The following is a 27,542-nucleotide window of genomic DNA, read 5'->3' on the forward strand; positions in this document are numbered from 1 at the left end:
AGACTTTAGGTAGCAAAGCCTTCTCTGGGGTTACTTTCCTTCTTTGTCTTTTAATGCCACTAGGACCAGCTTGAGAGTCACTGGACCCCTGTCTCACAAAATAACTGTCCAAAGTGCTCTGTTCCTGGCATCTCTCTAAGATTTCCCTGAAGTGGGACAAGGTTTTGTCACTAAACAAGTTGCAGATATGGCTTGTTTCAACTTTGTCAGGGTGGTACTTCTCAACAAAACTTTGCACATCATTCCATTTTGCACAAATGTTCTTAATCAATAAAGAAGGCACCTCTTTCACTCCCTCTTCTTTCTTCACTGAAGCAAGTTCCTCATCTGCGATCTATTGCTGTTCAAGTTGAAGCTCTTGCAGCTCTTCAGTGATTATCTCTTCCCTGTGGTCCTCCACCAACTCTTCCACATCCTCGCCACTCACCTCCAACCCCAGGGGCTTCCCCAGTGCCACAATAGAGTCCACAGGGTCAGCAGGGTCAGGGTCAGCCTCCAACTCTTCAAAATCCTTCTCTTGGACACAACCTGGCCACAGTTTTCTCCAAGCAGAGTTCAAAGTCCTGGAAGTCACTCCCTCCCAAGCCTTACCTATAAGGCTTATGCAGTGGAGGATAGTGAAGTGATTCCTCCAGAACTCTCTTAGGGTCAACTGAGTGTCCGAGGTCACTTCAGAGCACTTTTGAAACACTGTTTTTGTGTACAGTTTTTTGAAGTTAGAAATGACCTGCTGGTCCATGGGCTGGAGGAGAGGGGTGGTGTTAGGAGGCAAAAACTTCACTTTTATAAAACTGAAGTCCCTAAACACTTGATCTTCCAAGTCTGGAGGATGTGAAGGAGCATTGTCCAGTACCAGGAGGCACTTGAGTGGCAATTTCTTTTCCAGGAGGTATTTTTTCACACTTGGGCCAAACACATCATTAACCCACTCTTTGAAAATTTGCCTTGTGACCCATGCCTTATGATTAGTTTTCCACATCACACACAATCTATTCTTCATGACATTGTTTTTCTCGAACACTCTGGGATTTTCTGAGTGATACACGAGTAAAGGCTTCACTGTGAAATCCCCACTAGCATTACCACACAAGAAAAGAGTAAGCCTGTATTTCATAGGCTTGTATCATGGCATTGCCTTTTCCTCCTGAGTAATGTAGGCCCTGTTTGGCATTTTCTTCCAAAATAGGCCTGTTTCGTCACAATTGAACACCTGTTGGGGGTTTGAATCCTTCAGCCTCTATGTACCCCTGAAATTCCTGCACGAATTTTTCAGCCATACATTTGTCAGAACTTGCAGCCTCACCATGCCTTACAACACTGTGTATGCCACTATGCTTCTTAACCCTTTCAGGGTTGGTGCCGTACTAGTACGGCTTGCACGCCAGGGTTGGTGCCGTACTAGTACGCATAAATTCTAGCGCCTTCAAATCTAGCAAGACAAAGCTGGTAGGCCTACATATGAAAGAATGGGTCTATGTGGTCAGTGTGTGCAGTATAGAAAAAATCCTGCAACACAGTGCATAATGAGAAAAAAAAACTCCGCCCATGTTTTTGGTTTAAAACAGCTACTTTGCAGTGTATTTTCGTATGCTATTTATGGTTGTCTCATTTTATAGAATGGAAGACATATTATGGAAAGTGAGATGATTTTTATTGGTTTCACAATGAAAAGTACCTTGAAATTGAGCTCAAAGTAATAGCAGAAATGTTAAATTTTTGCCATAGTTCAAAAGTAAATAAATCAAGCCATGCATCCAATACACATCAACTGATGAGTCTAATATTCTTTCACAAGTGTGCTGATATTATTTACACCATTTCTACACTAATGCAGTAGTCTGTATAACAGTAAATGTTCTATTTTTTGTGAGAATAAAAATTCAAAGTGGAAAGCAAAAAAAAATGACAAAGACCTTGGGACATGACTAATGAACAGAGGAAATGTTATTTTAGTGCCAGGAATGTCTGTCTTGTTTATTCTGGACCCTGTTTGGAAATTGGCATCTTTTGAAATTTGTGTAAAATTGGCAAAATTGCTAAATTCTGACCACTTTATTGGATAGATGAAATCGGTAAATGGGTGGTTTCTTGTACTCATTCGATAGAAAAAATGGAGTTCTAGCAAAATAGTTATGATTTTTGTCGACTGGTACATAGGAATTGGCCGAAAATAGGGCTCAAAGTGGGCAAAATCGCTGATGCATTAAGATCGTCGAGACCGCTAACTTCACGAGAGCATAATTCCATAAGTTTTCCATCATACTTTTGGTGTCATTATGATCAGAAAAAGATTCTATCATTTCCTAAAAATTTTTTTTGAAAAATCTCTATCCCTGAGAAGAAGTTTAGGAAAGGGCCTGCCAACCCTGAAAGGGTTAAATCTATCAAACCATCCTTTGCTGGCCCTAAATTCACAAACTGCAGCACTTGTTCCAGGCATTTTCTTTGCAAGATCCTCATGCAACTGCCTTGCCTTCTCACAAATAATCGACTCCACAACACTATCTCACACTAATTCTTTTTCCTTAATCCACAGTAATAATAACTTTTCCATCTCTTCCATTATTGGTGGCCTTTGTTTAATTAGAAAAGTTACTCCTTTTGCAACATTAGCATCCTTGATTTGTTCTTTCTTTGCCAGGATGGATGTAATTGTTGATTTATTCTTGCTGTACATCCTGGCAGGTTCCACCAACATCATACCACTCAAACTTTTCTGTTACTTCATGCTTAAATTACATGATGTTTCTCACTTTCTTTACCACAGGAACTTTCTTTGGAGCCATGGTTACCTATTTCACAGTTGCACTGCAAAAATAACACAAACTACAAGGAGAAATAAGCAAAATGTTTGGATGTATGAGCACAAGCTTCCTCAGTCACCGAGAGACACAGCCAAACTGATGGGCAAGCAGCCCCAGCCAGTGGACGGATGTGTCCCAAACGGCCAATCACCAAATTAACGGCTGATAACCGGGCGCCAAAAAACCAGCCAATCACTGAGTTCGCCGTTAACAGAACCGGCCGATAACCGGGGGTCCACTGTACAGTGGAACTTCAGCTTACGAACACCCCACCATGCGAATTTTTCAGGATATGAACAGATGTTCGGTCGATTTTTTGCTTCTGGATACGAAGGAAATTTTAGGATGCGAACTTCCCCCACAAGGAAGTTTCCTTAAATAAATAAATAAATAAAATATTTATTTCTTTGCAAAGGTTACAATGTGTGTTTACATATCATAATATAATTGGAACAAAGAAAGTCACTATCATGCTGAGGCATTTCTCGTAGACATAACCTAATACTTGTAGACATTTAACCCTTTCAGGGTCCAAGGCCCAAATCTGGAGTCACGCACCAGTGTCCAAGAATTTTCAAAAAAAAAATTTGTTATTTTTTCTTATGAAATCGTAGAGAATCTTTTTGTGAAGGTAATAAAACAAAAAGTACGAAATTTGGTGGAAAATTGACGAAATTGTGCTCTCGCGAATTTTGATGTGTCAGCGATATTTACGAATCGGCGATTTTGCCGACTTTGACTCCCATTTTAGGCCAATTACATTATTCCAATCAACCAAATTCTTAGCTATTTCACTAGTATTACTTCTATTCTATCGAATGAGCACAAGAAATCGCCAAGTCAACTGTTTCAACTACAAAATAAAGTGATCGGAAATTGTTAATTTGGCCAATTTAACACAAAGTTCAAAATATTCCAATTTCAAAATAGGGTCCAGAATGAACAATGTAGGCATTCCTGGCACTAAACTAACATTTCCTCTGTTCATTAGTTATGTTTTGAGGCTTTACAAATAAATTCCATTTTGATTTTTTATTCACATAATGAATTTTTATTCACACCAAAAAATAGAAGATTTACTGTTATGCAATACTGTAATAATTGTATAAATATCATCACCATATTTGTGAATGTATATTAGACCCACCAGCTGACGTGTATTAGACGTGTGAGGTCGTTTGTTTACTCTTGAATATCGGCAAAAATTTAACATTTCTGCTACTTTGAGCTCAGTTTCAAGCCATTTCCAGTGCTAAAACCAATCAAAATCATCTCTATTTCTGTAATATGTCTTCCATTCTATCAAATGAGACCAAGAAATCGCAAATACAACTATAAAAAACATACGAAAAAACACTGCAAAGTTGCTGTTTTAATCGAAAAATCATGATTTCATTTTTTTTCTCTCATTATACACAGTGTGCTGCAGGATCTGTTTTATGTGGTGCACACATACCACATAGATGTATTCTCTCATATCTAGGCCCAAATGTACCACTCACAGTTTATCAGAGTGAGCTGAGCTCATGACATAGATCTACGGTTTGGACCCTGAACGTAAAGCCGTAGATCTACGGGACGGACCCTGAAAGGGTTAATAGTAATTATAATATGTATGTACTAAGAATAATAATATGTTGTCATTTTTAGACATTTCTCGTAATTTTTTTTTTTTTCATATTTTTGTGCCAAGTGCTTCAAAATACAAATTGGTAATCCTCTGGGTGGCTGTAGGTACTTCTAGATCACGGTTATCTCAGTGCGAACCAAGGGTTAATGGGCGGTATGAGGTGACTTTTTTTTTTTGAAAAATTTTGGAAATTGAGTTATTCATATAGAAAAATAGCTTAATTCTTTGGCAACACAATGGTACAAAAATCAATGTTCTACAACATTTCTACAAGAAATTATAGTCATTTATATCAGGTATGGTGACGGCGATGTGTGTAGCGCATCTGCTCTCAGTCCGTATATATTTTGGAATTTTTTCCTTGATTTTTATCACTTTTTCTTGCATTATTCTTTGTAATATAATAATTGACTATTTGGCATCATGAAAAAGTAGGCAGAGCTTGTCCATAGACTTCTAGCCAATCAGGAACCATCTAGGAACACTGGCAGTATTCCTGCTCCAGAGAGAGGCAGGAGAAATCACTTCACTATTACACTTATATCAACTCTACGGCTTATTTATCTATCAGAATTGATCTAATATGATATAATAAACACTATAAATAACATACAAACATGTTATATACACTAGACTGAATAAAATAGGCCATAATATGGCGAGAGTCCACTAGCAATATTCGATATAAAATCATTTCCCCTTCTCCCCATGTCATATTCTTTGGCCTTAAGTAAGAGAAAACAGTATTTTGAAGAGGATAACTGCACTAGAACACCAGTTTACCAGGGAAAACACCAAAACAAATGCAATTTTCGTGGAAAAAAAAATTTCAAGACGGCAGGCCGGCCAGCGTTCCAGGCCTATATCTCGGAAGTAACTTATTCACTTATTTCGCTTAACTACACCATTATTACTTAATTAGTAGGATAATATTCACAGAAATTATAAAATAATGATTGTTCTTTATTTTAGTGATGCACTTTTGGAAATATTCCAGATATTTGGGGATTTATGTGGGAGTAAAGGGCAGATTTTTTGCAAAAGTCTAAGAACTAAGAAACTTAGAGGAAAGTGCATCACCAAAAAATTGTATTAGCATTGTTCTCTCGGTACCAAGTGCCCAAACAGCCTTACATCGTGCCATATGGGACTACCTTCCTGCCAAAGGGCATTTTCAGTAAATCGTTCTTCTTTCAGTTGTTGTTTGGGATATCTTATTGACAAATATTTACAGTAAATAGTGTAAATGCTTCGTCTTGTGCACCAACAATGAAAGAAATCTGATGGTAAAAAAAAATAAAAAATAGTTGTTCTACTGCCCCTTTAATAAGAAGAGGAGTTGTGTCACTCTGAGTGACTGCAGCAGACCCTTGGGTTGTGTAATTTTGTCTTGTACAAATTTCTTACACAATGCCTCACCCCAAGAGACAGTATTTGTGTACAATCAGCAAGAAGCGATTAGAAACTATGAAAAACGCTAGGGAAACAAAGAAGGCAGCAGCAGAGAGTGAGGCAGCTGGCCGCCACCACCACTACCACCACTGTGGGCCCCGCCACCACCACCACTGTGGACACCACCACTACCACTGTGGCTGCCACCACCACCACTGTGGCTGCCGCCACCACCACCGCCACCACTGTGGCCACAGTGATCATGTCTTCACCCATATATACATCTGTCTTGACCACACCTGTGGTTACATATGTAACAGCCTTACCACTAATCATAGATAAACACAAGCTAGATATGGGGTTATGGACTGAGAAGATACTAGAGTGGGGGAGTAAACGGTGGATGCTTTCTGCCGCTGCCGGCATCGCCATCACTTGCCATATTATGGCCTATTTTATTCATTCTAGAGTATATATCATGTTTCTATGGTATTAATATTGTTTATTATGTCATATTAGATGAATTGTGATAGATAAATAAGCTGTAGAGTTGATATTAGCATTATTTTGTAATGCCTCCTGAGAGGCTAGAACGGATTAATTGCATTTCAGTTAATTTAAATGAGGAAAATTGACTCAGCGTATGAACAAATCAGGATACGAACAAGGTCACGGAACGGATTAAATTCGTAAGCCAAGGTTCCACTGTACGTACTTGTATATAGGCGAGGGGGACAATGACAGGATCAAGAGAGGTAGAAAAAGTAGTAGTGGTAGAGGTAAGGCTGGTAGTGGAAGTAGTAGTCAAAGTAATAATGGTGGTAGAAAGTAGAGAGAGTAGTTTTGTGGCACATAAGAGAGAGAAAGGGAAGTGAAGGGTGAAGGAAGGCAAATAATAATGGTAGTAGCAATGGTAGAAATGGAGTGGTAGTCATAGTAGTAGAAGTGGGGTCAGTCTGAGGACACGAAAAAGGAGCACTGCAGGAGAGCTAAGTGCCTATAAGGGGTAGGACCAAAAACATGGGGGGGGGGAGGGGAACAGGTCAGAAACATGCTTAGGCAGAAAGGAAAAAATAAAAATAAAAAAAAAAAAAATATTAAAGAAGAGGTAGAGAAAGGATCAAGTCAAGGCATGAGTGTTCTGAAGTTTGGAGCATTTGACATTGTAATGAGAAAGGAAGGCATCTACAGAGACAAAGTCAGGACTAAAGTTCATACAAGTAAAGTTGTGTATAAGGGATGCTTCAACAAGATGGCTACTGTGAAGACTAGAAGTAGAGGATTAGCAATAGGATGACTGTCAACCCTATTTCTAACCTATATTCACAGGTTCCTGATGGGTGACTTCAATTCACTTGGTGGTGAAGGAAAGATGGAGGATAAAATGTGGATTATGATTTAATTTTGGATTTTATGTGTCTCATTTGGTTTTTGACAAATTACATTAATTTTTGCCATATAACCAATTGGTGTTTCTCTGGTATACTCATAATTTTTGGGGTAAAATAAGTAAAAATATGTGAATTTTTCCACTATATTGTATTTCATGGTACAGTCATACCCCAATTTACGTCATTTCAGCTTACGTCAAACTCACCTTTACACTGCTGTAAATTTCAGTTCAGGGAACCTCATTATGTCCGATGTTATGTCACTTAGCAATGTCACCTATGTTATAATAAAAATACCTAAAATAAATTTATGCTTAAATACATATTTAAAATAAAACAAAACTTAACAATAAAAGAAGCTAAAAAACTATGTAAAATACGATAAAAACACATAAAAAACATTAAAAATGTATACATATAAATACAATAAAATATTTACATCGAAAAATTGTAAACAGATGTCCATCGTTATGTAGTTCTGCCATCTTGTTGTGTGGTGACGTTGCTGCTGGTTCTCATTCAAAACAGGGACAGTGCCATATGCATTTTTGCCCATGCTGCAATCGTGTGCTTGTTTTTTGTCTTTAACTGTTAGTTTTATGATTATTCTTTTACTGTGTCTTTGTTAGCCATGGGTCCTAAGAAGGATACTGTTAGTGATTCCAAGCATAGTGTTGTTACGATGGAAGATAAGTTAAATATTAAAAGGTAGGAAAATTGTCTATGATAGTGCCTGCCTTAGGGCTGCCTTAGGTGTTTTTCATTATACAGTGGACCCTTGGTTATTGGCCGTAATCTGTTCTAGAAGGTTGGTTTAAAAGCGAAATGGCCGATAACCGATATAATATTTCCCATAAGAATTAATGTAAATCCAATTAATCTATTTCAGACACTCAAAAATATTAACAAAAAATACATTTTTTAAAGATTAACTATAGTTTTACATACAGAAAACAGACCTAAATAAAATGACTAATGAAATAGATAAATGAGCATTTAAATCACTTTTACCTTTATTGAAGAGTCTAGTTGGCATAGGCAAAATGGCGAGGGAGGCATAAATATGACGCTATTATCAACTCTACGGCTTATTTATCTATCACAATTCATCTAATATGACATAATAAACAATATTAATAACATAGAAACATTATATATATATATATATGTACTCTAGAATGAATAACATACGTCATTATGTATGTGGCGAGTGATGGTGTGTTGTTGTTGTTGTTGTTGGGTTTATAAGAGGCCACTGAAAGCATAAGCTGCACATATTAGTGGTAGTGGCCAGCAGCACAGCTACCACCACCATTCACACAAACAATGTATGTAATTTATAAATAAGAATTATTTACTCTTTATAAATAAGAAATATTTACACTTTATGAATAAGAAATATTTACACTTACTGTACCTTGGAGGAGATGCTGGCATTGGTTTAGGGTGGTAGAAGATAGGCAGGGTGGCGGTATTTTCAGTAGCCCTACATAGCCCTAGCAACATTGGAGGAGTTAAGTTTCGTGTCGTCTTTTTCTATCGCTTAATTGCTTAACTTACTTGCTATGCTGTTAATATTACACTTTATTGCTGGCTGACACTATAGCCTGTATTGACTCTGCTGCTTTGGTATCATACATATCGTAGAATCACTGAATCACTGAAGAAGGTACATTCTCCTCTCTGTCTTCCTCCATCACTCATACTTTTCAACAACTTCTTTCTTAAATTCCATCATGTTTCTCACTTTCTTTACCAAAGGAACTTTACTAGGAACTCTATTTGGGCCCATGGGTGCTTATATCGCAGTTGCACTTAATCAATAACCACAAAAATCAATGGGTTATAGCAAAATGTTTGGGTGAATGAGCAGAAGTTTCCTCACTTGCCCGGAGACACAGCCAGACTGATGCAAGTGGCTGGTGGTGGTGGGCTGACACATCCCATACAGCAGATAAGCAAAATAACGAGCGATAACCGGAAGCCGAGAAACTGGCCAATAAGCAAGTTGGCCGATAAGCGGAATGGCTGATAACCAAGGGTTCACTGTAATTAAGTCATTTTAAAGGGCAGATCACAAGGTAAATAACATAACTTTTTTAATTGTGTTCATTATTTTTAAAAAAATATGACTAAAATGTGTTTTTTGAAGGTAATGAAACTAAAAGTACGAAATTTGATGGAAAACTTAGGGAAATGTGTTCTCGCAAAGTTAGTGGTCTCGGCAATGTTTACGCATTGGCGATTTCTCCTACTTTGCTCTCTTATTTTGGCCAATCCCATTGTTCCAGTCCACTAAACTCATAGCTATTTTGCTAGTATCCCATTGTTCCAGTCCACTAAACTCATAGCTATTTTGCTAGTATTCCTACTATTCTATCGACTGAGTACAAGAAACTGTCCATTTACCTATTTTAACTACCCAGTAAAGTGATCAGAAATAAGTAATTTGGCCAGTTTCATACAAAATTCAACAATTGCCATTTTGAAAATAGGGTCCAGAATAAACACTGTAGACATTACTGGCACTAAATAAACATTTCCAATGCTCCTTAGTCACTTCTCCTGGCCCATCTTATATTACACTTGAGTTTCATTTTGAACTTTTATTTACACAAAGATAGAAAATCTACTTTTATGCAAACTACTTCATTATTGTAACAGTTGTATAATAATGCCAGTGCATTCCTAAATGCATATTAGACTGGCCAGTTGGATGTGTATTGGACAAGAACATAAGAACATAAAGAAGGAACACTGCAGGAGGCCTACTGACCCATGCGGAGCAGGTCCATGTCTCCTTTATTTATTCCGGTTTTCCATTTATACACCTCTATCATATCCCCCCCTAATTCTACGCCTTTCGAGAGACTGCAGATTCAGGGCCCTCAGTCTATCCTCATATGGAAGATTTCTGATACATGGGATCATCTCCGTCATCCTCCTCTGTACGTTTTCCAGAGCATTTATATCCATTCTGTAATACGGTGACCAGAACTGAGCAGCATGGTCTAAATGAGGCCTAACCAAGGATATATAGAGTTGAAGAACAACCCGAGGACTTCTATTATTTATACTTTTAGATATGAAGCCAAGAATTCTGTTAGCTTTATTGTGAACACTAATGCACTGTTGTCTTGGTTTTAGATTACTGCTAACCAGAACTCCTAAATCCTTTTTGCAATCAGTAGTATTAAGATCTACATTATTTAGTTTATATGTCGCACTGTTATTTTCCTGTCCGACATTTAGAACTTTGCATTTGTCTATATTAAACTGCATCTGCCACTTCTCTGACCATCGCATCAGTCTATTCAAATCATCCTGGAGTGCTCTAGTGTCCTCATTAGAATGAAATGGATGGCCTATTTTGGTGTCATCGGCAAATTTGCTTATGTCGGTATTTATTCCCTCATCTATGTCGTTTATGTAAATTGTGAACAACAACGAGCCCAACACTGACCCCTGTGGAACACCACTTGTGACGTGCCCCCATTCTGATTTCTCCCCATTTATGCAAACTCATTGCTGCTTATTTGTCAGCCATGCCTCTACCCAGGAAAAAATTTCTCCTCCTATTCCGTGTGCCTTAAGTTTTCTCAATAGCCTCTGATGTGGAACTCTATCGAAAGCCTTACTGAAGTCCATATACACAATATCATATTCAATACCATGATCTACCTCCTCAAACACCTTAGTGAAAAAAGTTAGTAAATTAATAAGACAGGAATGCCCATTTGTAAAACCATGTTGAGATTCATTAATCAATCTGTGCCTATCAAGATGGCTACGAATTGCTTCGGAAATTATTGATTGCATAAATTTTCCCACTATGGAGGTAAGGCTTATTGGTCTGTAGTTCAAAGTCAAGGACCTGTCACCTGCCTTGTAAATAGGTATTACATTTGCCATTTTCCACTTATCAGGCACTATGCCAGTTTGTAGTGATATGTTAAAAAGATTAGCCAAAGGTATGCTAAGTTCCTCTTTACATTCCTTTAACACCCTTGCAAACAGTTATCAGGGCCTGAGGATTTGTTAGGTTTTAGTTTCTCTATTTGTCTGAGGACCATGTCACTAGTTACCACAATCGTGCATAGTTTATTATCGTCCTGTTCTACATAATCTTTTATTTCAGGAATATCGCTAGTATTTTCCTGGGTGAAAACTGAGAGGAAGTAGGTATTGAGAATTTCACACATATCTTTATCACTGTCAGTGGCAAAAATTGAACATTTCTTCCACTTTGAGGTCAATTTCAAGCTACTTTCAGTCCTGAAACTAATCAAAATCATCTCTATTCCTGTAATATATCTTCCCTTTTATCAAAAGAGACTAAGAAACAGAGAATACAACAATAAAAACACTATAGAAATTCACCACAAAGTCGCTGTTTTAAACCAAAAACATGGTTGCAGTTTTTTCTCATTATTCACTGTGTGCTGCAGGATTTTTTTTCTATATGGTACACACTTTCTGCAGGGACCCATTCTCTCATACCTAGGCCCAAATTTACTGCTCATAGCTTATATGAGTGAGATGAGCTCATGGCGTCATACTGCGGGACCGACATCGGCTTCTAAGCCATGGTACAACAGGACTGACAATGAAAGGGTTAAAAAAATATGGAGTCTGCAAAGTCTCAGAACAAATCCTTATATTTTATATTGTGCTTGGTTCACTCTGTGTGCAGTGGACCAAAAATGTATCTGTCACATAAAGCAGTGGAGACTTATAGTACAATCATGGATAAATTTATAGTGCAACTCTATCATTTTTGTAATTTGGATTTTTTCCTTGAATTAGTGTGTTGATAATTTATTAATCTTATTTCAGAGCATGTTTGGTTGGTTGCAGTGCAACCAAGAAGTCTTGGTAGCAGCAAAGGACTCGCTGGAGAGCACCACATCTGTCTCACTTACAAGTCTATTGCACTTGTTAGAGTGGGCGACTGCCAGAAAAAGATTGAGTTTCCTGTAAGTAAAAAAAATGAGAGTACATTCTTGTTTAAGTTGATTCAAGAGTGGAATAATGGTCATAGACTGGGCCACTGGGGCACTGACCCTTGGAACAACCTGCAGGTATGGATTCATACTCTTGATGATGATGATCATGAGAAGTAGATAATTTTGGAGAGTTGGAAGTTTTGGATGCAAGTAACATTGATATGCAGATCTATGTTGTATTTCATGTGCGTGTGTGCTTGTGTATGTGCATGTGAATGTATGTGTGTACATGTACTCACCTAAGTGTGGTTGCAGGTGTTGAGTCATAGTTCCTGGCCCCACCTCTTCACTGGTCACTACTAGGTCTCCACTCTGCTCCATGATCTTTATCATACCTCTTCTTAAAGCTATGTATGTGTGTATGCACATGTATGCGTATGTGTGCATGCGTGTATTTTTGTGTGTGTGAGTGTTTGTATTTTTGTTTATTTACAGATTACCTTCTGGTAAAAAAAAAAAAACTCAGTAGTTGGATTTTATATCTAGTTTAATATCATAGGCAATTTCTTTGCTAGTACTTGTATGTATGTATATCTGTGCATATAGTACAGGGTGAGGCAAAAGTAATTTTACCATGAATAATAATATCGGCTTCACTTGGCAGCAATTATTGTAATGAACTGAGTGCAATAGTGAATTGACTTGCTTGTGATGTAATAGAAATTTAATTTTAAGCAGTTTTTTCTGCTTTACATAGTTAACCCTTTCAGGGTTTCAGCCGTATTAGTACGGCTTACGCACCAGGGTCCTTGATGTACTAGTACTCATAAATTCTAGCGCCTTCAAATCTAGTGAGAGAAAACTGGTAGGCCTACATATGAGAGAATGGGTCTATGTAGTCAGTGTGTGTGCAGTATAAAAAAAAATCCTGCAGCACATAGTGCATAATGAGAAAAAAGAAACTTTGACTGTGTTTTTGGATTAAAACAGCGACTTTGCACTGTATTTTCGTATGGTATTTATTGTTGTATTCTAGTTTTCCTGGTCTCATTGTATAGAATGGAAGACATATTACAGAAATTGAGATGATTTTGACTGGTTTTACAATGAGAAGTACCTTGAAATTGAGCTCAAAGTCGCAGAAATGTTCGATTCTTAACAAAGTTCAAAAGTAAACAAATCATGCTAAGCGTCCGATACACGTCAACTGGTGAGTCTTATATTCTTTCACAAGTGTGCCGATATTATTTATACCATTTCTAAACTAATGCAGTAGTCTGCATAACAGTAAATCTTCTATTTTTTGTGAGAATAAAAATTCAATATGGAAAGCAAAAGAATGTAAGAGGGGCATAGGGAGTGACTGATGAACAGAGGAAATGTTATTTTAGTGCCAGGAATGTCTTTCTTGTTTATTCTGGACCCTATTTGGAAATTGGCATCTTTTGAAATTTGTGTGAAATTGGCAAAATTGCTAAATTCTGAGCATTGTATTGGATAGTTGAAATCGGTAAATTGGTGGTTTCTTGTACTCATTCGATAGAAAAACTGGAGTTCTAGTGAAATAGTTATGATTTTTGTCGACTAATATATTGGAATTGGCTAAAAATAGGGCTCAAAGTGGACAAAGTCGCCGATGCGTAAACATCGTCGAGACTGCTAACTTCGCAAGAGCATAATTCCGTAAGTTTTCCATCAAATTTCATACTTTTGGTGTCATTGTGATCGGGAAAAGATTCTCTATCTTTTCATTAGAAAAAATAATTTTTTTTTTTTCGAAAATTGGGGGAACCTGAGAACAAGTCTCTGAGAGGGCCTGTGGACCCTGAAAGGGTTAAAAGATAAGCAGAAAAAAATGTGTTTGTCACTGTGTGATTGATCCAAGGAAAGTAACCCCCATATTCCATAACCCCAGTCTACTTTGCCTCAATGCAAGTGATTGCAATAGTGCAGAGGGCAGTATGAGTTGATAATGCGATTAGATACTAGCAATGAAGACTTAAAGGGCGTCAAAAGAGCCATTCATAAGTCATCGTATGGAAACTAATCTCCAAATTTCTTCAGTAAAAATGGTGAATTAGAGCATACACAGACCAATTCTAATTAAAATCTTTCAATGAGGTCAATATCTGAAATACACAAGCACATCAAGCAAAAAGTTGCATTACCAGGTTATCTGCATGGAATGACTGAAGCAAATTGAACTCACACTGGCCCAAAATAAATCCAAACTATTTTCCAAGTAAGAGTGACCAGTAAATAAGTTTTATGTAGACTTGTTGTATATAATATACAAATTTTTAACAATGGTCTTGAGGGCATACATGTTATCAGCACATAAAAGAACATAACGATGATCTAACCTAGTATAACCAAATAAAGTCAAACATTTCTAATGAGAAGAGATGGTCTCTAATTATTTAACAGAAACAAATTTGATTAATAAAACTGGAAGATACCGTACACAGCTTAGCATCAAAAGTTTGCTTTCTTTGAGGAAAACATCTCAGCATTAAAATTTAAAGCTGACCAGAAGATGCATTTTCCAGTTATTGCAGAGAATCAATAAAATTTGTGCCTACACAGCCTAAACCCATGAAAACTGTACATCCATTTCATACAATGCATCAGCCAATGAAGATTGGTGCCATTTGTGTACTCTGGAATACCGGCAAAAATCGAACATTTCTGCTACTTTGAGCTCAATTTCAAGCTACTTTCAGTCCGACAACTAATCCAAATCAACTCTATTTATGTAATACAGTGGACCCCCGGTTCGCGATACTAATCCGTTCCTGAGAGCTCATCGTAAACCAAAAATATCGGAAAGCAAATCAATTTTCCCCATAAGAAATAATGGAAATCAAATTAATCCATGCAAGACACCCAAAAGTATGAAAAAAAAACTTTTACCACATGAAATATTAAGTTTAATGCAATAGAATAGTAATTACAATAACAACAATAACAATAAATAACAATAAATAACGAAAGAATAATTGACACTTACCTTAATGAAGATCTGGTGATGATTGATGGGAATGGGAGGAGGGGAGTGTGTGGATGGTGTTAGCATTTAGAAGGGGAATCCCCCTCCATTAGGACTTGAGGTAGCAAGTCCTTTTCCGGGGTTACTTCCCTTCTTCTTTTAATGCCACTAGGACCAGCTTGAGAGCCACTGGACTTCTGTTGCACAACATAACTGGCAGCCTCACCATGCCTAATCACACTATGTATACCACTACAATTCTTAAATCTTTCAAACCAGCCTTTGCTGGCCTTAAATTCACTCACATCACCAGTAGTTGCAGGCAATTTTTTTACCAAATCGTCATGCAACTGCCTAGCCTTTTCACAAATGATTGCTTGAGAGATGCTATCTCCTGCTATCTGTTTTTCATTTATCCACACCAGTAACAGTCTCTCAACATTTTCTAACACTTGCGGTCGCCGTTTCGTAATCACAGTTGCACCTTTTGCAAGAACAGCTTCCTTGATTGCCGTTTTCTTGCTCACTATAGTAGAGATGGTTGATTGGGGTTTACTATACAACCTGACCAGCTCCGACACACACTCTCCACTTTCGTACTTTGCAATTATCTCTTTCTTCATTTCAACAGTCGTTAGCACCCTTGGTCTCAAAGGGTTGGCACTGGGAGCTTTCTTGGGGCCCATGGTGACTTATGTTGCAAAAACAGGCACCAAAAACAGTGATAATATGGATAATATGGAATGTACTGAATGTATCCTTAGATGCGCGCACACTGTCTGGCTTGTAAACACTGGCACACACGGGGCAGTTCAGGCCACACATGGACACGTCTCGTACGAACCACATCGCATACCGGGTTTTGTATTGGGAAGCGAGGCAAATTTTCTGCAATATAATGCATCGGTTACCGGATTTATCGGATACCGATAGCATCGCGAACCGGGGGTCCACTGTATATCTTTCATTCTGTCAATTGAGACAAAGAAACTGAGAATACAGCCATAAAAATCATATAAAAATATACCACAAATTCTTTCTTTTAACCCTTTCAGGGTTTCCGACGTACTAGTAGGGCTTAAGCACCAGGGTTATTGATGTACTTGAATGCCTAAATTCTAGCGCCTTCAAATCTAGTGAGAGAAAGCTGGTAGGCCTACATACGAAAGAATGGGTCTATGTGGTCAGTGTACACAGTATAAAAAAAATCCTGCAGCACACAGCGCATAACGAGAAAACAAAACGATCGTGTTTTTAGTTTAAAACAGCGACTTTGCAGTGTATTTTCATATGGTATTTATGGTTGTTTTCTCGTTTTCCTGGTCTCATTTTATAGAATGGAAGACATATTACAGAAATTGAGATGATTTTGATTGGTTTCATAATGAAACGTACCTTGAAATTGAGCTCAAAGTAGCAGAAATGTTCGATTTTTACCAGATTTCAAAAGTAAACAAATCATGCCACATGTCCAATACACGTCAACTGGTGAGTCTGATATTCTTTCACAAGTGCACTGATATTATTTATATCATTTCTACACTACTGCAGTAGTCTGCATAACAGTAAATCTTCTGTTTTTTGTGAGAATAAAAATTCAGAGTGGAAAGCAAAATAGATGTGAGAGGGGCCTGGGGACGTGACTAATGAACAGAGGAAATGTTATTTTAGTGCCAGGAATGTCTGTCTTTCTTATTCTGGACCCTTTTTGGAAATTGGCATCTTATGAAATTTGTGTGAAATTGGCAAAATTGCCAATTTCTGACCACTTTATTGGATACTTTATTGGATACTTGAAATCGGTAAATGGGTGGTTTCTTGTACTCATTCGATAGAAAAAAATGGAGTTCTAGCAAAATAGGTATGATTTTTGTCAACTAGTATACTGAAATTGGCCGAAAATAGGGCTCAAATTGGGCAAAATCGCTGATGCATAAACATCGTTGATACCGCTAACTTCACGAGAGCATAATTCTGTAAGTTTTCCATCAAATGTCATACTTTTGGTGTCATTATAATTGGGAAAAGATTCTCTATCATTTCATAAGAAAAAAATAATTTTTTTTTTTTCCGAAAAATTTTCGACCCTGAGAACGAGTTTAGGAGAGGACCTCTCGACCCTGAAAGGGTTAAACCAAGAACACGATAACAGTTTTTTCTCGTGCACTGCATGCTGCAAAATTATTTTTATGTGGTGCACACTTATTGCATAAACCCATTCTCTCATATTAGGTACAAATTTACCACTCACAGCTTATCTGAGTGAGCTGAGCTCATGGCATCAGACTGACACTGGCTTCAAAGCCGTGATATAACAGGACCGACACTAAAAGGGTTAAAATCGTTCAAAAAGAAATTGGCCAATTTCTCCAAAGTACAGTGGACCCCTGGTTCGCGATGCTATCGGTATCCGATAAATCCGGTAACCGATGCATTATATCGCAGAAAATTTGCCTTGCTTCCCGATACAAAACCCGGTATGCGATGTGGTTTGTACGAGACGTGTCCATGTGTGGCCTGAACTGCCCCGTGCGTGCCACTGTATACAAGCCAGCCAGTGTGCGCGCATCTAAGGATACATTCGGTACATTCCATATTATCCATATTATCACTGTTTTTGGTGCCTGTTTTTGCAAAATAAGTCACCATGGGCCCCAAGAAAGCTCCCAGTGCCAATCCTTTGAGACCAAGGGTGCTAATGACTGATGAAATGAAGAAAGAGATAATTGCAAAGTACGAAAGTGGAGTGTGTGTGTCGGAGCTGGTCAGGTTGTATAGTAAACCCCAATCAACCATCTCTACTATAGTGAGCAAGAAAACGGCAATCAAGGAAGCTGTTCTTGCAAAAGGTGCAACTGTGATTACGAAACAGCGACCGCAAGTGTTAGAAAATGTTGAGAGACTGTTACTGGTGTGGATAAATGAAAAACAGATAGCAATAGATAGCATCTCTCAAGCAATCATTTATGAAAAGGCTAGGCAGTTGCATGACGATTTCGTAAAAAAAATTGCCTGCAACTAGTGGTGATGTGAGTGAATTTAAGGCCAGCAAAGGCTGGTTTGAAAGATTTAAGAATCGTAGTGGCATACATAGTGTGATTAGGCATGGTGAGGCTGCCAGTTATGTTGTGCAACAGAGGTCCAGTGACTCTCAAGCTGGTCCTAGTGGCATTAAAAGAAGAAGGGAAGTAACCCCGGAAAAGGACTTGCTACCTCAAGTCCTAATGGAGGGGGATTCCCCTTCTAAATGCTAACACCATCCACACTCTCCCCTCCTCCCATCCCATCAATCATCACCAGATCTTCATTAAAGGTAAGTGTCAATTATTCTTTTGTTATTTATTGTTATTGTTGTTATTGTAATTACTATTCTATTGCATTAAACTTAATATTTCATGTGGTAAAAGTTTTTTTTTCATACTTTTGGGTGTCTTACACGGATTAATTTGATTTCCATTATTTCTTATGGGGAAAATTGATTCGCTTTCCGATATTTTTGGTTTACGATGAGCTCTCAGGAACTGATTAGTATCGCGAACCGGTGGTCCACTGTATTGGAGAGGACAAGAGGAGCGGGAAATGGAGTGGACTCAAGAAGCCTCAGTAGCAGGTGAAGGGGGTATGAACTAGATTATTATGAATGGTAGTAGTTTGGTGAAAAGGAAGTTTAAAGGCTAAGGAATGAAGGGTGTTGTTAAGATTAGGGAGACTGGAAATATAGGAAAGGCAAAAAACAGGAAATATGACAGGAGTAAAGAGTTTAGGAGAGAAGAAATTCCATTTAGCTTGTGATTAGGCAGAGTTTATAAAATTGGAAGGGTAGCCAAGACAAGAGAATGAATTGTGAACGGTGGAAATTTCTGAACCAAGAAACTGAAGGTCACAAATGCAGAGGGCACAGAGAGAGAAATAAGAACACTTTTGGAAGGTAAGGTACCTAGGGATTGGTAAGGTACCTAGGGATTGGCAGAGAGCATGCATAGTTCCTTTGTATAAAGGCAAAGGGGACAAAAGAGAGTGCAAAAATTATTGGGGGATAAGTCTGTTGAGTATACCTGGTAAAGTGTATGGTAGAGTTATTATTGAAAGAATTAAGAGTAAGACGGAGAATAGGATAGCAGATGAACAAGGAGGCTTTAGGAAAGGTAGGGAGTGTGTGTGGACCAGGTGTTTACAGTGAAACATATAAGTGAACAGTATTTAGATAAGGCTAAAGAGGTCTTTGTGGCATTTATGGATTTGGAAAAGGCGTATGACAGGGTGGATAGGGGGGCAATGTGGCAGATGTTGCAGGTGTATGGTGTAGGAGGTAGGTTACTGAAAGCAGTGAAGAGTTTTTACGAGGATAGTGAGGCTCAAGTTAGATATGTAGGAAAGAGGGAAATTATTTCCCAGTAAAAGTAGGCCTTAGACAAGGATGTGTGATATCACCGTGGTTGTTTATATTTATAGATGGGGTTGTAAGAGAAGTAAATGCGAGGGTCTTGGTAAGAGGCGTGGAGTTAAAAGATAAAGAATCACACATAAAGTGGGAGTTGTCACAGTTGCTCTTTGCTGATGACACCGTGCTCTTGGGAGATTCTGAAGAGAAGTTGCAGAGATTGGTGGATGAATTTGGTAGGGTGTGCAAAAGAAGAAAATTAAAAGTGAATACAGGAAAGAGTAAAGTTATGAGGATAACAAAAAGATTAGGTGATGAAAGATTGGGTATCAGATTGGAGGGAGAGAGTATGGAGGAGGTGAATGTATTCAGATATTTGGGAGTGGACGTGTCAGCGGATGGGTCTATGAAAGATGAGGTGAATCATAGAATTGATGAGGGGAAAAGGGTGAGTGGTGCACTTAGGAGTCTGTGGAGACAAAGAACTTTGTCCTTGGAGGCAAAGAGGGGAATGTATGAGAGTATAGTTTTACCAACACTCTTATATGGGTGTGAAGCATGGGTGATGAATGTTGCAGCGAGGAGAAGGCTGGAGGCAGTGGAGATGTCATGTCAGAGGGCAATGTGTGGTGTGAATATAATGCAGAGAATTCGTAGTTTGGAAGTTAGGAGGAGGTGCGGGATTACCAAAACTGTTGTCCAGAGGGCTGAGGAAGGGTTGTTGAGGTTGTTCGGACATGTAGAGAGAATGGAGCGAAACAGAATGACTTCAAGAGTGTATCAGTCTGTAGTGGAAGGAAGGCGGGGTAGGGGTCGGCCTAGGAAAGGTTGGAGAGAGGGGGTAAAGGAGGTTTTGTGTGCGAGGGGCTTGGACTTCCAGCAGGCATGCGTGAGCGTGTTTGATAGGAGTGAATGGAGACAAATGGTTTTTAATACTTGACGTGCTGTTGGAGTGTGAGCAAAGTAACATTTATGAAGGGGTTCAGGGAAACCGGCAGGCCGGACTTGAGTCCTGGAGATGGGAAGTACAGTGCCTGCACTCTGAAGGAGGGGTGTTAATGTTGCAGTTTAAAAACTGTAGTGTAAAGCACCCTTCTGGCAAGACAGTGATGGAGTGAGTGATGGTGAAAGTTTTTCTTTTTCGGGCCACCCTGCCTTGGTGGGAATCGGCCAGTGTTATAATAATAAAATAAAAATTTCTTGACAGAAGGAGCATGGTCAGAAATGCAGGTGAATGTGCATGCCACTGTGAATTACATAGCTTATGATAAATAGAAAAAAAGAAAAACCTGTCACTGTTCAGAAATTGAAATTTATTTAACGTGATTTAACAGGAATAAAAATTTCATGCTCCTTCTACACACACAATGATCAGTTCTGTAACTACAGTAGTACCTTGGTACTCAAACTTAATTCATTCCAGAAGGCTGTTTGAATGCCGATCTATTCGAGTACCAAAAAAATTTTTCTCATTAGGAATAATGTAAATTAGATTAATCTGTTTCAGACCCCCAAAAATACACTTGCAAAAGCATTTTAACATGGAGTTTACAAGCATAGCCTGACTTCTTCTTTCAAGTAAAAGAGGTTCTATTTAGTATTTTTTTACTAAAATAAACCTGTCTAGTCACAGCTGAACACTTGGTGGGGAATATAACCCTCAACTTCTAAAAAGTCACTAAACTAGCAGCCTCCTCATTCCTCACTACACAGTGTATGCCACTTCTCTTTGGTCTTTGTTTTGTAACCGCTTCCACTCCTTTTGCAACATCAGCCTTTTTAATGGCCTCTTTATTTTTTAGTATCATAGAGATTGTAAATCTTGCCATACGAACTCTGTAGCAAGATCAGACCCGTGGGCACCACTTTCATATTTTGCTATGAGCTCTTATTTCATCTCTATTGTGATTCTAACCAGTTTTCTTTATTGGTTTGCTGTTATCACTAATCCTCTTAGGCCCCATGGTGACTTATATATACAAATAATATAAAAAACACCAAAATATCCGAAGAAGCACATCGTGTTGGTTTGGTCGAGTGCTGAGCAAACGGTTGTCTATCGAGCTATTTTTTTACTGGACAAGACGTTTGAATACTGAATTGTTCAAGTTGGGAGCTGTTCAAGTACTGAGGTTACTGCTGTACACGGTTCAGTTTCACTTTCTGCTATCGTCAAATTATTAGGCACTTTGTTTTCAATACTTTAAAGTTACACTACTGAGGGTTTTGGAAATTATTTGAGCCTTTCCTGGATGCTGGGTATGGGTTTAACAGCTTTTGTTGAAGGGCACATGAACATGCCAGTTGTTCTGAGAATTTGGTCTGTGAAGGCTTACTCAGCCCTGTCAGCTTCTAAGTAAGGAATTGAAAATGTTGGCTCCTCCTCGTGTAAATAAATGATGGAAAACACAATAATAACATGAGAAGATAAACATTTTTATTACACAATTTAAAGCATAAATGTAAAATATTTAAATATGAGAATTAATCTTACTTGCACTATATGGTGCATATAGTGTACGTTACTATTACATTATTCTGCATTTTTATTTTTTTTTTTTACTAGCTAATACCAGCTACCTCAAATACTTTTTACTTCTTTTTAATTGCTATTAATTGGTCATAATTTTGTGTTGCAAGTCAAATCTTACTCCTAAATTAATGTTATTCATGGTTGCTACCTGTCCATTTAATTTTGTTTATCACTACTTTTTTTAGTCCCTCTTGTATTGTGTGTGCAATTAGTGTATATTCCAATTACATTATTGTGCAATTCCCAAAACTATCTTTTGCTAGCTAGTACCAACTACCTCATTTTTTTTTTTTTTTTACTTTTTATAGTGCAATTAATTGCTCAGCTTATTATATATTACAAGTCAGATCTTACTCCCAAATCAATATTATATCATGGTGACTATCTGCCCATTTAACTTTGTTTACCATTACTTAATTTAATCCCTTATATATTTTCTCCTTTATATTAGCTTTAAATAACTACCTTAGTTCATATATTCACAATTGTTAAAATAATCATGGTGCTATTCTCAGGTGCTGAAGTGTAATACATTAATTATTTTGCAATTATATTCCCAAGCTCCTTTATTTGATTACCACTTTATTTGCTCACCACAACTTATATTAGTCCCTTTTATATTGTCTCCTTTATTTTAACTTTGAAGAACTACCTTTAAAGAACTACCTACTATTACATTCCCAAGCTCTTTAATTTGATCATCACTTTATTTGTTCACCACAAATTATTTTAGTTCCTTTTATATTGTCTCCTTTATTTTAGCTTTAAAGAAGTACCTTAGTTCATATATTTTTTTTTTTTTTTTTTTTCAACAAACCGGCCGTATCCCACCAAGGCAGGGTGGCCCAAAAAGAAAAACAAAAGTTTCTCTTTTTAAATTTAGTAATTTATACAGGAGAAGGGGTTACTAGCCCCTTGCTCCTTCATATATTTACATTTGTTAAAATAATTCAGGTGCTATTTTTTAGTTTTAGAATATTTACTTTGTCTTGTACTTAATTCTAATTATAGATTCACTATAAATCTTATGATTACAAGCATTGATCCTAATACCAACCTCTTATTGAATGACTTAAATGAATCAAACAGTAACTGTAATTACTACACAGCAGAACAATCAAAAGCACTTCTCAGAGCCAACAAAAACATAACTGTCTTTAACTACAATGTCAGATCTTTAACCCTTAAACGGTCGAAACGTATATATACGTTCACTCGCACAGCGCCCCGAATATTTTTGGAAAAAAAAAAAAAAATGCTTTTTTTTATATAGAAAAAAAAGAGCACATTTTTTTAAGTGTTTTAGCTTAAAAAAAATTGTTTAGGGTCAGTACTTACCGAGATATGAGGCTGCGAAGTTGGCACTTGGCGATCACCTGACGGCAACATGGAGCGCTGCCGCTTGCAGAAATTCAACGTATTTACCATTTTCTTCCATTTTTTTCATTTTCTTGGTTTTCATGATATGATAATTATGTTTCATAGTAAATCATTTGATATCAATGCCAATTTTTGTTTATACCCCAATATTACATGCAAAATTTTTATCATATTGTCATAAACACACATGTACACACTGGCATTGCTGATCAAACACCGATGGAATTTTGATGAGCTGGAGAGAGGAGACAGCGGAGAAGAAAGTGATTACATAGCAGGAACGCTTCACTCTGGTGGTCCCAAGGTGATAATTGCAGTGATGTATAACCCACCACAGAACAGCAGGAGGCCAAGGCAAGAGTATGACGAGAGCAATAGAGTGATGGTTGACACACTGGCTGCAGTGGCCAGAAGAGCTCATGCATGCAGGGCAAAGCTCCTGATCATGGGCGACTTTAACCACAAGGAGATCGAATGGGAGAACTTGGAGCCACATGGGGGCCAAGATACATGGAGGGCTAAGATGATGGAGGTGGTACTGGAAAACTTCATGTACCAACACGTAAGGGAGACTACAAGAGAGAGAGGAGAGGATGAACCAGCAAGACTAGACTTAGTATTCACCTTGAGTAGTGCAGATATTGAGGACATCACATATGAAAGACCCCTTGGGGCCAGCGATCATGTGGTTTTGAGCTTCGAATACACAGTAGAGCTACAAGTGGAGGGGGAAGCAGGAAGGCAAGGACAAATGAAACCAAACTACAGGAAAGGGGACTACACAGGAATGAGGAACTTCCTGAATGAGGTTCAGTGGGACAGAGAACTGGCAGGGAAGCCAGTTAATGAGATGATGGAATATGTAGCAACAATGTGCAAGGAGGCTGAGGAGAGGTTTGTACCCAAGGGTAACAGGAATAATGAAAAAGCCAGGATGAGTCCATGGTTCACCCAAAGATGCAAGGAGGCAAAAACCAAGTGTGCTAGGGAATGGAAGAAATATAGAAGGCAAAGGACCCAGGAGAATAAGGAGAGCAGTCATAGAGCCAGAAACGAATATGCACAGATAAGAAGGGAGGCCCAATGTCAATATGAAAACGACATAGCAGCAAAAGCCAAATCTGACCCGAAGCTGTTATACAGCCACATCAGGAAGAAAACAACCGTTAAGGACCAGGTAATCAGGCTAAGGAAGGAAGGAGGAGAGACAACAAGAAATGACCGTGAAGTATGTGAGGAACTCAACAAGAGATTCAAAGAAGTGTTCACAGAGGAGACAGAAGGGACTCCAGAAAGACGGAGAGGTGGGGTACACCACCATGTGCTGGACACAGTACACACAACTGAGGAAGAAGTGAAGAGGCTTCTGAGTGAGCTAGATTCCTCAAAGGCAATGGGGCCAGATAACATCTCTCCATGGGTCCTGAGAGAGGGAGCAGAGGCACTACGTGTAGCCCTAACAACAACATTCAATACATCTATCGAAACAGGGAGATTGCCTGAGGCATGGAAGACAGCAAATGTGGTCCCAATCTTTAAAAAAGGAGACAGACATGAAGCATTAAACTACAGACCAGTGTCACTGACATGTATAGCATGCAAAATCATGGAAAAGATTGTCAGGAGAAGAATGGTGGAACATCTAGAAAGGAATGATCTCATCACCAGCAGCCAACATGGTTTCAGAGATGGGAAATCCTGTGTCACAAACCTACTGGAGTTCTATGACATGGTGACAGCAGTAAGACAAGAGAGAGAGGGGTGGGTGGATTGCATTTTCTTGGACTGCAAGAAGGCTTTTGACACAGTACCACACAAGAGATTGGTGCAAAAACTGGAGGACCAAGCAGGGATAACAGGGAAGGCACTGCAATGGATCAGGGAATACTTGTCAGGAAGACAGCAGCGAGTAATGGTACGTGGCGAGGTGTCAGAGTGGGCACCTGTGACCAGCGGGGTCCCACAGGGGTCAGTCCTAGGACCAGTGCTGTTTCTGGTATTTGTGAACGACATGACAGAAGGAATAAACTCCGAGGTGTCCCTGTTTGCAGATGACGTGAAGTTGATGAGAAGAGTTCATTCGATCGAAGACCAGGCAGAACTACAAAGGGATCTGGACAGGCTGCAGACCTGGTCCAGCAACTGGCTCCTGGAGTTCAATCCCACCAAGTGCAAAGTCATGAGGATTGGGGAAGGGCAAAGAAGACCGCAGACGGAGTACAGTCTAGGGGGCCAGAGACTACAAACATCACTCAAGGAAAAAGATCTTGGGGTGAGTATAACACCAGGCACATCTCCTGAAGCCCACATCAACCAAATAAGTGCCGCAGCATATGGGCGCCTGGCAAACCTCAGAACAGCATTCCGACATCTTAATAAGGAATCGTTCAGGACCCTGTACATCGTGTACGTTAGGCCCATATTAGAGTATGCGGCACCAGTTTGGAACCCACACCTAGCCAAGCATGTAAAGAAACTAGAGAAAGTGCAAAGGTTTGCAACAAGACTAGTCCCAGAGCTAAGAGGTATGTCCTACGAGGAGAGATTAAGGGAAATCAACCTGACGACACTGGAGGACAGGAGAGATAGGGGGGACATGATAACGACTTACAAAATACTGAGAGGAATTGACAAGGTGGACAAAGACAGGATGTTCCAGAGACTGGACACAGCAACACGGGGACACAGTTGGAAGCTGAAGACACAGATGAATCAAAGGGATGTTAGGAAGTATTTCTTCAGTCACAGAGTAGTCAGGAAGTGGAATAGTTTGGGAAGCGATGTAGTGGAGGCAGGATCCATACATAGCTTTAAGCAGAGGTACGATAAAGCTCATGGTTCAGGGAGAGTGACCTAGTAGCGACCAGTGAAGAGGCGGGGCCAGGAGCTTGGACTCGACCCCTGCAACCTCAACTAGGTGAGTACAACTAGGTGAGTACAGGTGATTTTGCACACCTGGCTGAATCACACATTATTATCTACAACTATATACAAGTATTTACATGTCCCACTTATGTTTCTAGAACTCCACAATTGTATGATACTCCATGAAGCACGGATTCATACAGAGTGCCACCCCACACTGGTGACAAATGAATCGTGTGTCCTTCCGCTGTTGGGGTCGTTTTTTGGTGGTAGCACACACAATACACTTTTTCTGGGCATTCCTCTTCTTTTGGGTAGGTGGTATTGGTACCAAATAGTGACAGTTAGGAGTGATTTGGTCTGGCACTTCCCCCACTGGCTGTGGTTGGGGGACAGGTTGTGGTGTGACAGGTTGCTGTTGAGGGGCAGGTACAGGTGTGGTGCCATACTTTCTTGCTGCCTGTTTGACGAGATTCAGAGAGAAATCTGCAAAACGTTGTCGTTTTCTAGTCTTTATTTCGTACATATTGAGTGCATTGAGCACTGTAATGTCTACAAGGTTAAAAAACAGTTTTATATACCACTTGCGACTCCTACGCACACAGTCAACAAACCCTATCATCATGTCAAACTTGTCAACTAGTCGCATATTGTTCGTATAGTCCACGGCGGCAGCTGGCTTTACAATAGGTTCTTTGTTGAACTTGCTCAGTCTGTCTGTTTGTACCATCTCGTTTCTGTGGATGGTTGATAGCAATGTTACGTCCTGTTTGTCATGTCACGTCAGTGCCATGATGTCATTAGCATGAAACGCTTGCACTTCGCCTTCAACACTGCCTCCAGTGAACCTTGGCATATGTTTCCTATTCCTTCTCACTGTTCCACATACATGTATATCAGTATTGTTCACACATAGGAAATCAGCGAGCATAGGACTTGTATACCAGTTGTCTGTGTACAATGTATGGCCCTTGCCAAGGTATGGTTCCATCATCCTGCGAACAACATCACCGGAAATGCCCAACATCCGTCGGTCATCATCAAGTGCGTTTTTCCCGGTGTATACAATTACATCCAACACAAGACCACTCTCAATCACACATAACAAAAAGTTTTATACCAAAGCGATTACATTTGCTCGGTATATATTGCTTGAATGACAGGCGTCCCTTGAACAGAATCAAGGACTCATCAACAACAAGGTTCTTAAAGGGATAAAAGTATACACTGA

The 27,542-nt window shown here is 38.9% G+C and overlaps 1 protein-coding gene across 1 annotated transcript in view; it reads left to right on the forward strand.

The window, feature by feature from the left end:
- Window positions 1–27,542, forward strand: part of chico (insulin receptor substrate 1 chico) — a gene marked incomplete in the record, with an annotated part of 785,196 nt that overhangs the window by 484,171 nt on the left and 273,483 nt on the right. Inside the window, 1 exon segment of the mRNA XM_053781624.2 lies at window positions 12,054–12,193. Within this exon segment, the coding sequence (XP_053637599.1) occupies window positions 12,054–12,193 (140 nt within the window).

Source organism: Cherax quadricarinatus, chromosome 6, assembly GCF_038502225.1.
Source record: "Cherax quadricarinatus isolate ZL_2023a chromosome 6, ASM3850222v1, whole genome shotgun sequence".
Taxonomy (NCBI): domain Eukaryota; kingdom Metazoa; phylum Arthropoda; class Malacostraca; order Decapoda; family Parastacidae; genus Cherax; species Cherax quadricarinatus.